At 44.4% G+C, this 14,956-nt stretch overlaps 1 protein-coding gene across 3 annotated transcripts; it reads left to right on the forward strand.

The window, feature by feature from the left end:
- Positions 1–8,836: 8,836 nt before the first annotated feature.
- On the forward strand, positions 8,837–14,129 carry LRAT (lecithin retinol acyltransferase). Of its 3 annotated transcripts, none has more exons than XR_011471555.1 (4): positions 8,837–8,977; positions 9,062–9,602; positions 9,763–9,932; positions 12,175–12,261. XR_011471555.1 is itself a non-coding variant. In XM_070415356.1 (3 exons), exons 2-3 carry the CDS (start codon positions 9,063–9,065, stop codon positions 12,325–12,327), a joined length of 693 nt encoding a protein of 230 aa, XP_070271457.1. In that variant the 5' UTR covers positions 8,837–8,977; position 9,062; the 3' UTR covers positions 12,328–14,129. The 3 variants fall into 3 exon arrangements, 1 of the variants encoding a protein (XP_070271457.1); XR_011471556.1 differs by having other exon boundaries at positions 9,763–10,017; positions 12,175–12,243; XM_070415356.1 differs by lacking the exon at positions 9,763–9,932 and having other exon boundaries at positions 12,175–14,129.
- The last annotated feature ends 827 nt before the right edge of the window (positions 14,130–14,956 follow it).

The following is a 14,956-nucleotide window of genomic DNA, read 5'->3' on the forward strand; positions in this document are numbered from 1 at the left end:
GAATTTCTTGAGGCATCTATGTGAACTTTGCCAACTGGCTGAGTTTGGGAGTTGTCTTCTGTAGAGTCTGCAGCACAAACTTAAGGCAGTACAGTCTTTTTGACTACAACTTCCAAAAGTTTCTGGAGCTACACTTTGTATCTGCTTTCTCCCTTCCTGTCTTAGAGGAACAAAAGTTCTTACTCATCTCCAGTTCTAACTCTCCACCTGTAGTTTTGATGACGTTGCTTCCCAACTCTTCTAAGACTAACTTCCATCAGCTATCCTATTTTTCTTTGCTATATATTTTTCTTCTCCCCTAGTTTCCTGCTATGTACATATATTCTCATGTGGTCCCCATTTAAAACCAACAAAAAGCAAATGAACTACAAGACATTTTTCATTTGGTCCTCTCTCCTTTCCTTTACTGCAAACTTTTTGAAAGACTTGTCTCCATTTTGTCTAGACCAGCCGTGGGCAAACTACGGCCCTCGGACCGGATCCGGCCCGTTTGAAATGAATGAAACTAAAAAAAAAAAAGACCGTACCCTTTTATGTAATGATGTTTACTTTGAGTTTATATTAGTTCACACAAACACTCCATCCATGCTTTTGTTCCAGCCCTCCGGTCCAGTTTAAGAACCCATTGTGGCCCTTGAGTCAAAAAGTTTGCCTTGCCAAAACCGGTTTGGCTCAGTGGATAAAGCGTCAGCCTGCGGACTGAAAGGTCCCAGGTTCAATTCCGGTCAAGGGCATGTACCTGGCTTGCGGGCACATCCCCAGTAGGAGATGTGCAGGAGGCAGCTGATCGATGTTTCTCTCTCATCGATGTTTCTAACTCTCTATCTCTCTCCCTTCCTCTCTGTAAAAAATCAATAAAAAATATATTAAAAAAAAAAAAAAAAAGTTTGCCCACCCCTGGTCTAGACCTTCCCTTTGCCTGACTCTTACTCTGTCAACCTCAGCAAACTGGCTCTGTGAAACTACTCTGGCACCTTTCCTATTGCCTAATCCATTGGTCCCTGCACCCTCTTGCTAGCTTCTCTGCATTTGACACCACTGAACATGCCCTCCTAGTACAACTGGCTTCCTCAAGCACTTCCTCTCATTCCTCCTCAAGCACTTTGGCAACTCCTTAGTGCAGCCTTTATGTGGAGCTTTGTTCTGGCTGCCTTCTCGTCCCGTTCTCTGTGCTATCCTTACGCAGTTTCATCTGCTCCCAAGGTCTGAACTACCGACCCAGACATTTATGACTCCCAAGTCTCTATCTCTTAGCCAGACTCCGCTCTAGAGATCTTACTTTATCTATTTGTGTACCTGTTACCGTCCCTAGCTAGTTATTGGAAGGAAGAGAGCACAAGGAACTCAGAAATGGTTGAGCATATTTAGCTGGGAAGCAGAGGCCTCTTTGCCTCACCAGGAAGCTACAGCTTCACACCCCAAGAAATGGCAGCATTGTCCCTCCAAGGGCATTAACACTCCTCCCTTCCTCCTCCAGTACTGGATTTGCTGGGGGCGAGTGGGGGGCAGGAGTTAAGGACATGCACAGTAGAAGTCAAAATGGCACAGGGAGAGGTGCTGGGTCATAGAGGCCTGTCAGTATAACCTGGGAAAAATGATCCTTGGCTAGGGGGTGCAAGCCCAATGCAAGCTCTTGAAATCTTGGGAAGAAGTTAATCGGTTATTTTGAAAAAGCTCCTTGTTAAAACCCCAGGACAGGGGTCCTCAAACTACGGCCCACGGGCCACATGCAAATACAAATATTGTATTTGTTCCTGTTTTGTTTTTTTACTTCAAAATAAGATATGTGCAGCGTGCATAGGAATTTGTTCATAGTTTTTTTTTAAACTATAGTTCGGCCCTCCAATGGTCTGAGGGACAGTGAACTGGCCCCCTGTTTAAAAAGTTTGAGGACCCCTGCCCCAGGAGAACAAAGCTCTCTCTCTCCTGCTAGGGACCTGCACTCACCTCCTGCCCTGCGTTAGTGCCTTCTCATCATAGTAGCCATGTGGCCTTAGCAGCTGCTGTGGCCACTGGCTGGGCAGACTCCAGATGCAGGCTCCAGGTGGGAACCTGGATACCACAGCACAGCAACCTATTGCAGCCGGGAGCACAAGCTAAGCTAGCTGGATGCTGGAATGAACTAAGCTTTCAGATGGCACAGGCTCTCTGGACATTGACTCTCTTTTGGTCCTGATTTTCCATGGAGAGATGGGACATTGGGGAACTCCTTTAATTTTGCTTCCTGAATAAATCATCCTCTCTTGTGGGTCCCTGGAAATGCTTTTCCTCATAACACTGCAAGAACCTCACTTCTACCAGCAACATCCCCACCTTGAAAAGCCATAGACTTCTGATACTCAACATATCCAAAAGTTGAATTCATTTTCTTCCTCCCATAAGCCTATTCCTACTCCTATCTTCCTTCCCTCAGTTAAGGGTTTTACTGGTTGTGCAGCAGGGAATTTCAGAGTCATCCCTGGTCCCACGTTATTCCTCTTTCCACTCCTACCACCACCATACATCCAGGCCACCACATCTTGCCAGTGTGTCTCCAGAAATATCTTTTAACTTTTTCCCATGCCCCGCCATTTCATTTTCCATTGGTTAGTCTAGCTCCTTTTCTCATCTCTTACCTGGACTGAGTGGCCTTTTAATTGGTCTCTGCTTCTAGTTTCTCTCCCTTCTCCCACCAATCCATTCTCTACCCTGCCTCCGAGCTGCCTTGGATCATCTAATTTCCCTTTTCTGGTGGCTCTCTACTGCCTACAGAATCTCTGCCCCCTTTATATTACTGCTGCCTTAATTAACAAATAGCTTATAGTAAGCTATATTCATTTTGGTCATGATTTTTCATATTATGAAATATAAATTTTTGTTTTGCCCAGTGTTCTTATTTTACTGTTTGGGGGGTTGGTGGGGGTGGTGGTGCCCCAACTGATTCCTGTCTGGCTGGAGCTGCAGCCTTTAATCTTTCCAAAGACAATAGGCAGGATTGAAGCCCTCAAAATAAGGTGCTAGCCAACCAGGAAGCTGGGGAAATCTTCCTCCCAGGAGGTAATTGATTCCTGTTAGCCTCGCATTCCAGGCAGCACTGAGCTAGGAGGCTGCAGGGAAAGGAGTCTGCGCTTTTTCCTCTGCTTCCTGAGGGAAGTTCACGAAGTCTTTCCCCCTACCTCCTTAGAGCTAGCTAGTTTGGGCCTCTGTTTGTGCCCTGGGGTCAGACCCTAGTATATGTAAACAAACAGAAGAAACACCATTGTTAAGATTATCATTTTTTATGTGCTCAAGGATTTAATAGTCTAAAAATGATCTAAGAACAACAACCATCATCTGAAGGGAGGACAATAATGTAAAAACGTAAGTTTAGGAAATCAAATGTGTCAGGCTTAGGACCCAGGGGGAAGAAGGTCTAACAGGTAAGTAAGAAGTCTGGGACACAGCCCTGGTTTTGCTTCTGACTCTGTGCCCTTGGGCAGTACCTTGAACTGCCCCAGGTTCCTGTGTCTAAGGACAGTGTAGGACAGTGATGGCGAACCTCTGACACGCAAACTCATTTTTTTGGTTGATTTTTCTTTGTTAAATGGAATTTAAATATATAAAATAAATATCAAAAAAAATACATCTTTGTTTTACTATGGTTGCAAATATCAAAAAATTTCTATATGTGACATGGCACCAGAGTTAGGTTTTTCAAAATGCTGACACGCCGAGCTCAAAATGTTCGCCATCACTGGTATAGGACTACTGGCCACTCAAGTGCTGGGAACTTCCTGATGAGGGCGTCTTAACTAGACGGTCCTATTGTAGTAAAATCACTGATGTTAAAAACTGGCCCCGAGGGTATTTGAGAAGCAGGGAACCGAAGTCTAAATTAAAAGGTGTGGGACTCAAGTTTGAATTTCCCGGGTTGGGCACAGCACCTGGCAAGCAGCAGGTACTCAATATTAACGGATGACATGTCTGAACTGATGGAAGGTCAGGCCCTCCCCAGTGGTAATGGACCTGGGACAGGAAACCTGTGGCTGAGTCCTGATCCACACTAACAGGGGGGCAGAAACAAAGTTATAAGCCTCATTTTCTTCCCATGTAAAATAGAGGTGACACTTTACAGAGTTATGAGGATTTGTTCTGTGCCTCGCAAGCACACAGGAAACACATAATATTGTGGTCATATCCTCCATTTCAAAGCCTTCTCCGAGGAGCAGGAAGGCTGCAGAGGTAAAGAGTCTGTCGGTGGGAAATCCATTAGCCTTCCAGCCTTCTGCTGGACTCAGTCTGTATCTTGTCCCTGCAAGCGAGCAGAGACCTCTTTCTCCTGGAAGTCCTCCACCGCCCCCCCCCACCCCCCCCCCGCCCCCCTTCCATGGTGAAGCCGGGAAAGTAAGTGGGTTTTGTGAGTCCTGATTTCAGCCTGCTTACCACAGAGACCCAGCGGAGTCTTGGCCTGTGCAGCTGGGAGAAATGGACCTGGGCCTGAGAACCGCCGCTGGGAGGGTCCAGGACCAGGGCCCCAAGCACAGGTCAGGATGTTGCTGCTGTCCCTGGTTTTCCGCAGGGCTCTGGAGAAGCGGTGGTCCAGGTGAGAGTCTGCTTTTCAGTGCAGGGTATGTGTTGACCAGGAAAGCCTCTGTTCTTTCAGAATCACCAGACCCGGAGACCCATTCATGTCCATTTAAGACGTTTGCACATTGAAACTTGAACAAGGCCCTTCATACGGTCTGGGAAACAAGAGGTCTTCTTAGCAACCAGGGGGATTCTCCTCGTCCCAAATGACCAGTTCTGGTTCAGGAAGGAGAACTTTCTAATGTTAGATTTCTCTTAGGCACTTCCTTCTAACAGCAGTTGTCTTCCCATAGTTTAGTTAAAGTTGATGCAGGCCGGAAAGTATTAGTGAAAGTGGGAGCCTCTTAGTGAGTAAACGTATTTTTATGAAGGCTTCCCCTAGGGAGCAATCAAAACCTGACCCTCAGCCACAGAAATACATGGACTCTGAGAACGTTGAGAACTTGCCTTTTGCAAGGTTACAGGAATTGTTGAAGAACAGGGAAGGAGAGGACAACCAGTTGAGCCGACAAGCGCTCCTTTGAGGTTCTATTTTCAATTGAAAAGTAGCCTAATCCTCACTGACTCCTCCCTGCTTAAGAGGTTCCAAAGAAGACAAAGGACGTTCTGCTGCCTCCTCAGGCTTACCCCGAACCGAACTCTAGGCAGGCGGGGCGGGGGAAATGGCTGCTTTGGGGCAGCTTCAGTGAGAAATAATAATAATAATAATGGCATAACATTTTGACTTAAGAATTGGGAGTCGTCAAAGACAAAAATAACTTTCAAGAAACTATAAACACTCCCCATCCTGATTCATTTCCAAAGACAGCAGAATGCCTCTATCTTGAGCAACCTACACGGATTCATGCCTCATCTAATGACCTCACCTTTTTTTCTTTAAGTGACTCCCTTAAAGCAGAGGCCCCCTCCGGGAAAGAAAGAAAAATCAAAGGCAAATCACCTTGGCACCGCCTGCCTCTCACAAAATGCCCTGGGGATGCGGCTATTGAGGGTCTTCAAGTGATTTCTCCTTAATATATTTTTGTCCTAAAAGAGCAGAGCCCTCTGTGGAGCCATGAGGCAGGCAGTTCTCTATGCTTTAGTCTCCCCAAGTTCCCGAGATAGTGTTCCAGTTCTAAACCAGTAGTGACCCCCTGAGACGGAAATGGCTAATTACCAAATCCGTTGTGTGTTGTTGTTTTTTGTTTTTTAATCTCCCAAGCTCGTTTGGCTCTTGACATTAAAGGGCTCCGATCTGGGCGCTCTCTCAGAGCTGGAGCCCACTGCCCTGTCCAGAGTCCAAGAGTCGGACGTGGGGTCTGCAGTGCCGGGTCCGAGAGGTCTTGATCAGACTTGTGAAAATGTACTTAGATTTTAAATCCTGCAGCGGAGCTGGTGTGCTGCAGCTAGAAGCTAACAAGCGCCCCGGTGCAGAAGGATTTGATTTGTTTCAGCAGCTCCACAGTTTGGCACTTGATTAAAAAAAAAAAATTTAAGGGGAATCCTGGGGTAAAAGGGTTATTTTAAATTTCCACGTCCACTGCCTCTCTCCCCTTTTTCCACCTTTTTCTTTCGTTTCGTTTGTGGGAAATGGAATTTTCTTCTCTTTGCTGGGATTATAATGTGATTCAGGGTCATCTGCGAAAATAACAAAAGTCACAGGCAAGCGGATGACTGGGACCCAGCGCTGATGGCAGACCTGGGGTGGGAGCCGGGGTGGGAGCCAAGGCGGGGCCTCCTCCCCGCAGTTCCAGGTAAGATGTGTGGCCCTCCGTCCATCCACCGCAGCAAGCCCCCTCCCCACGAGGGCAGAGGATCTGCTCGCTGGTGAAACCAATGAGCCCCTTACTGCCCGGCTTAGTGGAGCCTCACGAGGATTCTCCATCGCGGCCTTGGTCTCGGAATTTGGGCATTTGCATAACGCAGAGATTCTCAACCTGTGTGCAGCAAGAGGTCCGTCGATGCGAAGCAAGAATTTTTAAAACATGCAATATCATTTAATAAAACATACCTTTCTAAGAGAATATCCACAATCTTATTTCAACTAGTACATAGTCACACCATTAAAATAACATGTGGGAATCAGTCTAAAATTCTGTTTTCAAACCACAGAATCCACCCCACAGCCACACTATAAATTTCCCAGAATTGTAAGGCATTGACATTTTTCTAAACAACCCAGCCCAAACAGAAATGAAGATGATTTCCAACCAGCAGGGGTACAATCTATTAGCATTTTCTTTGATTCTCCTACAACAGCCACTCCATCAGAAACAGTATAGACACTTGTGCTATTCCGTTGTAGAAAGAGGTTCAGGGGAAATTATTCAAATCAAATGTGAAGGTGTGGGGAGCCATGGCTGGAAATGGGGATACATGTGAATGGAAGGTCAAAGCAGACAAGAGGCTGCTTTGCTGCCCACCAGCGTAGCCAGAGCGAGGATGAAGTAATGAAACATCATTCCTGGTGGTACTTGTTTCTTGGAAAGCATGGTGGCGCTTACAACAGGGTGTTCTGTACATCAGCTCTTCCCAAGAAAAAAATGGTGGGTGAAACTCATGAACCTGAAATCCAAAGCCACTGACTTTGGCTCTGACTTCTAGCTCTGATGGGCTTGGAATCAGTCCTTCCGCATTAGGGTATAACCTTGCACTCAAACACTGTGGTTAATGAAATCTTGCACAGAGGTTCTTGGCCTTGTGTTGATACCTGGTCCACTGGAACTTGGCTATAATATAGAACGTGATGATTTTGCTTACAGTACCTTCATCATGCCTCTTATATGATAACCACACTCAGCACATGTCTGTTCTGCCACGATTCATGACCTGGCAGAGTGAGTGTCCATCTCTCTGTACCAGTGATGAAAAACAATGTGTGTACTTAATTCCATACATACACATTATATATACATATATACACATATATGTAATTTTTATTTTTTAAATACTGGGTACATTCCGGATTTTTAATCAAAACTACTGACGTGGGTGTTTTTGCATTGATTATACCGCGCTTTAAAAAGAACAAACCAAAAATATGCAATACCTGACTATTTAGTCAGGGGCACTGACTTATTTTTTCATAGGTTGTCAAATTTAAAAATGACAACAGCTAACAACAATAGCTGTCCAGCATGAGTGAATAGAAAGTATACCTTTTTTGTCAGATGGGCAAAATATATTTTTGTGGTGTGTTGCAGAATTTTAGTAACTAGTTTATATGTGCCAGGGGATGAAAAAGGTTGAAAGTCGCTGGCATGACCTCTGCGCAGAGTGGGGACCCCTGCCTGCCTGGCCTGGCGCGCAGGGCGGGTCAGCAGCGCCCCCACCGCTGCTCGGGGACCATCCTCCCCATGCACCTGGGTCACCCTGCAGACCTCAGCAAGGAGCTCAGCGCCTCGGCCTCCCTTGGCCACCTCTGGGCGGCTGCACTTGAAAAGAAAGCGGCAAAGTTGGAGTGCGTGAACCGAAGCTAGGTCTTTGCAACCTTGCAGCCGGAGAAATAAACTTGGCGTGACCCCGGCTCTCCAGGAAAACGTTAAGGGCTTCGCCGTTTTGCACACTGACCGTTGGAGCCGCGCGCTCAACTGTCACTGGTGCCTCGGAGCGCGGAGGCGCCTGAAGTTCTGATCCGGGCGCGCGGAACCTGGACGCGCTGGTCGCCGCCCCACCCGCCCGCAGAAGACAAGGCGGATGCGCGGCACTTACAGGTGAGGAGGATCGTGGCGTGTGGGAGGGGCTATGGTTCTACGGAGTTTAGGAAGGAACACGCAGGCTTCCGAGGCGCGCACCTTTCGTAGAGTCAATGCAAACACTTCAGCCGATGTTTCCGGGCATCCAACCCGTTAGGAAGAGAAAAATATCGCCCGAAGGGACCTTCCACCGAAAACCTCCCGAAGTACCCAGAACGTGCCCTGGTCCAGACAGGTGCAGACCGCTTCGCGCGGCCACGCCTGCGCCACTACAGTTCAAAACTGCCCGCTTCAGCCGAAAGCCTGAGGCCGTGAGTGCAAGAGGGAGCCTGTCTAAAACGGATCGCGGTGCAAAAGCCCGGAATCCCGAGGCGGCCTGCCCGCTTCCAAAGAATGAGGGTCCCACGCGCCCCACTCCCAGCGGCGTGGGCCACCGGCGCCCAATCAGCGCTCTCTCCGGGTCTGTGACGGCGTTCGCCCCGCCCCCTGGGCGGTGATAAAAGGCCTCTGCGCAGCCGGCGGTGCCGAGATTGGCTTGCGGCCCGCGCCTGGCGCGCCCGGGAGTCCAGGTGCGCTTCCCTGCTGGCTGCTCGCCGCACGGGTCTCGCTGTCCCCTCCGCCAGCCGCCGCCAGTTCCTCACTCGCCTTAGTCCCAGAGCAGTGCCACCCCTAGGCGTCTCCCCCTTTCCTTTTTCCTCTCCCTCCCTCCCAGGCCGTCGCTGTCGCCTCCCCCCTCGGCATTGGTCCGCTGGCCGCAGGTGAGTTGCAGCGCAGCGCCCCAGTCTGGCCAGCTCACCTTGCTTGAGCGGCGGCAGCCCCCCAAGACTCTCGTTTCCCTGCAGGATGAAGAACCCAATGCTCGAGGCGGCGTCCCTGCTGCTGGAGAAATTGCTCCTCATCTCCAACTTCAAGCTCTTCAGTTCGGGCGCTCCAGGCGAAGACAAGGCAAGGAGCAGTTTCCAGGACATCAACTCCTTCCACCGCGGCGACGTCTTGGAGGTGCCCCGGACCCATCTGACCCATTATGGCATCTACCTGGGCGACAACCGTGTCGCCCACATGATGCCCGACATCCTCTTGGCTCTGACCAAGGACAGGAGGCTCACGCAGAAGGTGGTCTCCAACCAGCGTCTCATCCTGGGCGTTATTGGCAGGGTGGCTAGCATCCGCGTGGACACTGTGGATGACTTCGCCTACGGAGCCGGAATCCTGGTCAATCGCCTGGATAAGTCCCTCAAGAAGAAGGCCCTGCGCAACGAAGAGGTGGCTCAGAGAGCGGAGAAGATGCTGGGCACCACCCCCTACAGCCTGCTGTGGAACAACTGCGAGCACTTTGTGACTTACTGCAGATTCGGCACCGCGGTCAGCCCCCAGGCAGACAAGGTACCACTTGTAACTGACTCACCGGTGGGCTGGGCGGGGCCGCCCCCACTCCCGTCCCTAACCGTGTCTCTCCCCTGGGATCAGGCATTGAGTTTAGATGAACAAAGGCTCTGGTGTTCCCAAGGGAGACAATGTAAGTAAATGGCCATGTGTCTTGCAGGACCTCCCAAAAGGCGCAGTGGAGTTTGGCAGTGCAGCACCGCTGCCCACTACGAGAGAGCCGCCGGGCTATTGCTACAGAAGTCATCAGGGTGTCCACCCAGCGTAGTTGAAATGACAAAGTCCGCCGTGTGCTTGCAACTTTTCCCAAGAATTTCAATTGGCAGGAAGGTGTCCAGAGTTTATATTTAATCCGTAACACTGTGTACAGAGTGTTGTGCATTTAAACTAAGGAGGCTTGCAGCATTCTCCCTCTGTAAGCAGAATGAATTCCCCTTGCTCAATATCAACTAACAAAATTCCCAGTAAGAAGACCTCCCTGGTATATCTCTTACTCCTGTGTGGGCTTTAGACGGGTCTTTTCCAGGGTACTTTGAAATTTTTGTGTTGGCTTTAATCCCTATCTAAGACTCCCTGATTGTTAAGCATCCTTTACCCATTAGTCCCAAAGGTGGGTTAGGTTTATGGATTCCCTAGAGATCAAAACACTTGGTTTTCTAGAAGAGCCATTGGCTGTTGGAAGGTAATATTAATGTGTGAAGTAAAACAAACAAACAAAAAAACAATATCAGAATTTAAGATGGTTAAATTAGCCACAAATCCAAAGGGGGGGGGGGATGAATTTTTAGCTCCTTTGCCCAAATCTCTTAAATTTTAAAAATAGCTAACATTAAAAAAAATGCCTGCAACTTCATTTGCAATTAAAAGCTTTCTCAGCCTGCCCCGAAGTTGTTAAAGCTTCACAATAGAAGCCTAGGTAATCGCAAAATGACCTTCACGGTTGACTCTTCTTCACATTTATGTATTTTTTGAACCAAAAGAATCTGAGTCTATGTAACCAATATTTTTATTGCTCCATATTTTGATTAATTTTTGACCCATGTGGGAAAATCTTTCCTCTGTGGCAGAGCATGAAAATACTATGCTTTTATATATATATATATATATATATATATATATATATATATATGGGTGCACCAAACTCCTTGTGATTATTTATAGAGCCACAAAGACTCAATCTAGGAATGCTTTTGTAGGAATGCTTTTTTTTAAAGAATCACAGCTCTAGGCTTGTTTAGAAATGAACTTCACCACATTTACAAACATGGGCTCCAAAGTACACAAAAGAAAACACATCAGATTTACTTAGGAACCAAGCAAATTATTTCTCCAAGGAAAACAGTATTTCTATCGGGTAATACTTTGATGGGACACATATAACTCTGTATTATATATTTCTACAAAAAAACAACAAACAGTGTAAGTACTTTTTTAAAGTAGTAAAATATTCAATCTGCATACATAAGTAGTTGGAGTAGTTTTTCATCTTTGGAAACTTTGTAGGGTTTTACAGAAGTAGAAAAGGGTTTTAACTGCTGTTGCTGCATAGCACCTCTTGTGAAACTTGAGTTTTTGTCTTCACTGTGAATGGTCTAACAATCTGGCCACGGAATAGACTTCCCAGGGGGAAAAAATCCCCATCCCAATTTTTCCAGTTCTCAGAACTGCCTGTTGGATATGCTCTGTGAGAATTAGGTCATTAATGCTGAAGGAGGACTGATTTCTACTTTCCAGAAACAATGAGGAATTATTTGGTTCTGAATCTCATTTTTGAATTATATATATATATATATATATATATATATATATATATATATAACTATTACCAGGTTAACATGAGAATTTCAAAGTTGTCTCTTAATTTTGAGTTAGAAAGTTAAGAGCTATATCACCAAATTTTAGAATGGTTCATTGAATGAATTGAATTCACCAATAATAATGGACAACTTATTTATTTGAGATTAGAGATCTCTTTGCTTATCTAATTTTAGAATATATTTTTATTGATAAACAGTTTAATGCTTTTAACATTTAATCCTGAACTTTTATGGGGTTACATTCTCTGTAGTTTTCTGTAAAAGTTCTGTATTTATATAGGCAGCTGCCATTGGTAACCTATTTGCCAGAGGTGTTATTTCAGCGGGCTGTTACAGGATGTGGAATCAAGAAACTGAACTCTTTTTTTTTTTTTTTAAATATATTTTATTGATTTTTTACAGAGAGGAAGGGAGAGAGATAGAAAGTTAGAAACATCGATGAGAGAGAAACATCGACCAGCTGCCTCCTGCACATCTCCCACTGGGGATGTGCCCGCAACCCAGGTAGATGCCCTTGACCGGAATCGAACCCAGGACCCTTCAGTCCGCAGGCCGACGCTCTATCCACTGAGCCAAACCGGTTTCGGCAAGAAACTGAACTCTTAACATCTAAATTCTTTCATAAGTCGTAAGAGAAATTCTAGTTTTTCTGGTAGGCAGAAAATAGCCTGGAAAATTGTGCTTTATTATTTTGTATATATGATTCTTCTTAGGCTTAGCCACCTTTTCTGACATTCTTAAATTTTATTTTCTAGTTTTGTGAGAATTTGAAGATAATTATTCGTGATCAGAGAAGTGTTCTTGCTTCGGCACTCTTGGGATTGGCGGCTATAATCTGCCTGGGCATGGCATCATATACTACTCTTCCTGCTATTTTTATTCCATTCTGCTTATGGATGGCTGGCTAACTTCACATCCTCATGTCAGTGTGTGTATTTTGTGTGTAAATATGTTTATATTTATAGAGCACAAATCAGAATAAGCATCGTCGAGAAAAATGTGACCTGAAACATTGTGTTCTGGATAAAAATGTGATTAAGAATCACACAAAGTGCTTACTGTGTAAGCCCAAGAACAAGGCTTTCTGAATCTTCCTCAGGCAGTTACATTTTAAAGCTCTGTGCAAATCTTGGAAACCTGACAACTGTGATAGACTTCATCATTACAAGAAAACCAGCCTCTAAGATGATGGCCACAGGAGATGGTTTTTTTTCTCTTCTGTAATCACTGCTCTTCTCCGTTAGGCCAGAATCTGAAGATCAGAAGACTTATTGAATGAGATCGTCAACTCTATTGTAAATTTATTCACTGAAAAACTTATATAAACTGAAAGAATTTCCCTTGTTCAGATGAAAACCTTTTTGATGATTGGCCTAAAAAGAAATTCTCAATCTTTTTTTATGTATTATAATTCCTGATGAGTCAAGAATATTTCATTACTTGAAACCATATTAGCAAAATTAAGGTTTACTCATAAAATAACTGACCAGAACTATAGAAATCTGTGTTTTCCTGCAGAAATAGCTACTATAGCATCAGTTGAACAATTTGATGTAGCTTTACTTAATATGAAGCCTAGCACTCTTCCCCCTCCCCCCCTTTTACGTGTCACTGTGATTACTTTAAAGGACTCTAAGCGGTAAATGGATATAGGATTGCAATAATTTGGATACTTGTAATGTATATGTACCAATTAAATATGCGGATATCCACATACACTCAAACTGATGACAAATTAGGTTTGTTCTTGACTGCTTTATTATCATACCAGTGTGGTTACTATAGAGCATTTGTAGAGGTGAATGTTACAACAAATTTAGTCCATTTTCTTATGCCTTTGCCTGTGGTGTAACTTGCAAATATGACTTTGGATGGTTTAGCTTTTAGAGCACTTACTAATGTACTGTATAATTTTTAAAACCCCTCAGATTTGTTTTCTAGTCCATTTTTTCCAATTTCATTGGCAAGTATAGCTCACATCCTTAAAAGAAGAATGCCATAGCAGCATATAAGCCCCAAACAAGTAGGACCCAAGGAAATAACTGTTAGGGATAATTTGTGTCTTAGTACTTCCAGGCATGTAAATTGATTATACCAAGGCTGTTTTAATATTTGAGTTGTGATGTAGTGGTGTTAAAGCAAGCATTCAAGTACTTTAACCAAAATTAACAAATTCTACAATTAAGCCAAAAGCTAGACTTGTATTTCAAGTATTAAAGTTACTTTACAAACTACCAAGAATCACAAAATAAGTCACATAATGAGTGGTATGAGGAGGTGGGATCAGTCACTCAATAATCCAACCAGAACAAATTTCAGAGCAGATTTTAGCAACTGATATTTTATCACCACTAAATTTACCCACAAATTCAGTTGGAGTTTAATTTTGTGTTTAATCATTTAAATATGTTAGATAATTAAAACATGAAATGGCAATACCACATAATAAAGTTGTTCCATGGGCCTGTTCTGACCACTTAAAAAGTTATTGTAAGTATGTATGCATAAGAGCAACCACCAGCCCTGGCTGGTGTGGCACAAGTTGGTTGGGAGTCGTCCCATGCTGGTTGTCCCGGTTGTGGTCTGGATCTCAGTACAGGCATGCAAGAGGCAGCTGACTTATGTTGATTGATGTTGCCCTCTAACATCAGTGTTGACTCTCCCTTCCTCTCTCTAAAAATCAATAAACTATTCTTTAAAAAAAAAAAAAGCAACTACGATGAAAAATCCATTATATTAGTGTTTTTTCACTTACTGTATATTTCCCTTGTAGCAATTGTTTAAAGTCATTTTTAAAAAATATGGTGTCCCCATAAGTAATTAACACTTTTTTGCAGACTTTAGTATTATAAGTCACTAAAGCCACTGTCTGATGTTAAATCTGTGTTCAAAGATAACAATCCCTGATTAAATGCCAAGGGAAGTACTTAAGGTTGGGATTAACACAATTAGTCTTGACTCACTTCATATCCTTAAAGCAAGATTCAATTCATCATTCACTTAAGTGCTCACTATATGCCAGGGACTGACCTGTTTCAATTTCATGGTCTAGATTTAATCATTCTAACTAACCATATTGAAGTGTATACAGTGCTATGGGAACACAGGGGAAGAAGACATTAAATTGTCAGATAAATCTCTCTGAAGGAGGCAGTGCTAACATTAAGGTGAGAAATAGTAAGAGGTGATCTTATCACACTGATGTGTTGTTTCACTACTTAGGGGAAGAGGGATCTGGAGGGAGGTTTTATTTACTTTGTTGAACTTAGGAGAAAAGGAGAATTTTTATTTAGTTGGCTCAGCTTGATTAGTTGCTTAACTAGGTAGAAAAAGATGCAAATATTCCTCATTGTGGTTATGGAAAAAATCCTGCACTATTAATGTGTCTTGTAATGAATTTCAAGATGGCATCATCAGTTAAGATTGATCCTTGTGATCCTGCCATATATGAGCCCATATATTTCTAGACTTCTCACTTGTGAAATGGTAATCAAGTAGTATCTCATGCAGCTTCTTATTGCTTATTTTGTTCTTTGC

This window comes from Myotis yumanensis, unplaced genomic scaffold (assembly GCF_028538775.1).
Source record: "Myotis yumanensis isolate MYYU_CA2020_CCGP unplaced genomic scaffold, mMyoYum1.0.hap1 SCAF_5, whole genome shotgun sequence".
Lineage (NCBI taxonomy): Eukaryota > Metazoa > Chordata > Mammalia > Chiroptera > Vespertilionidae > Myotis > Myotis yumanensis.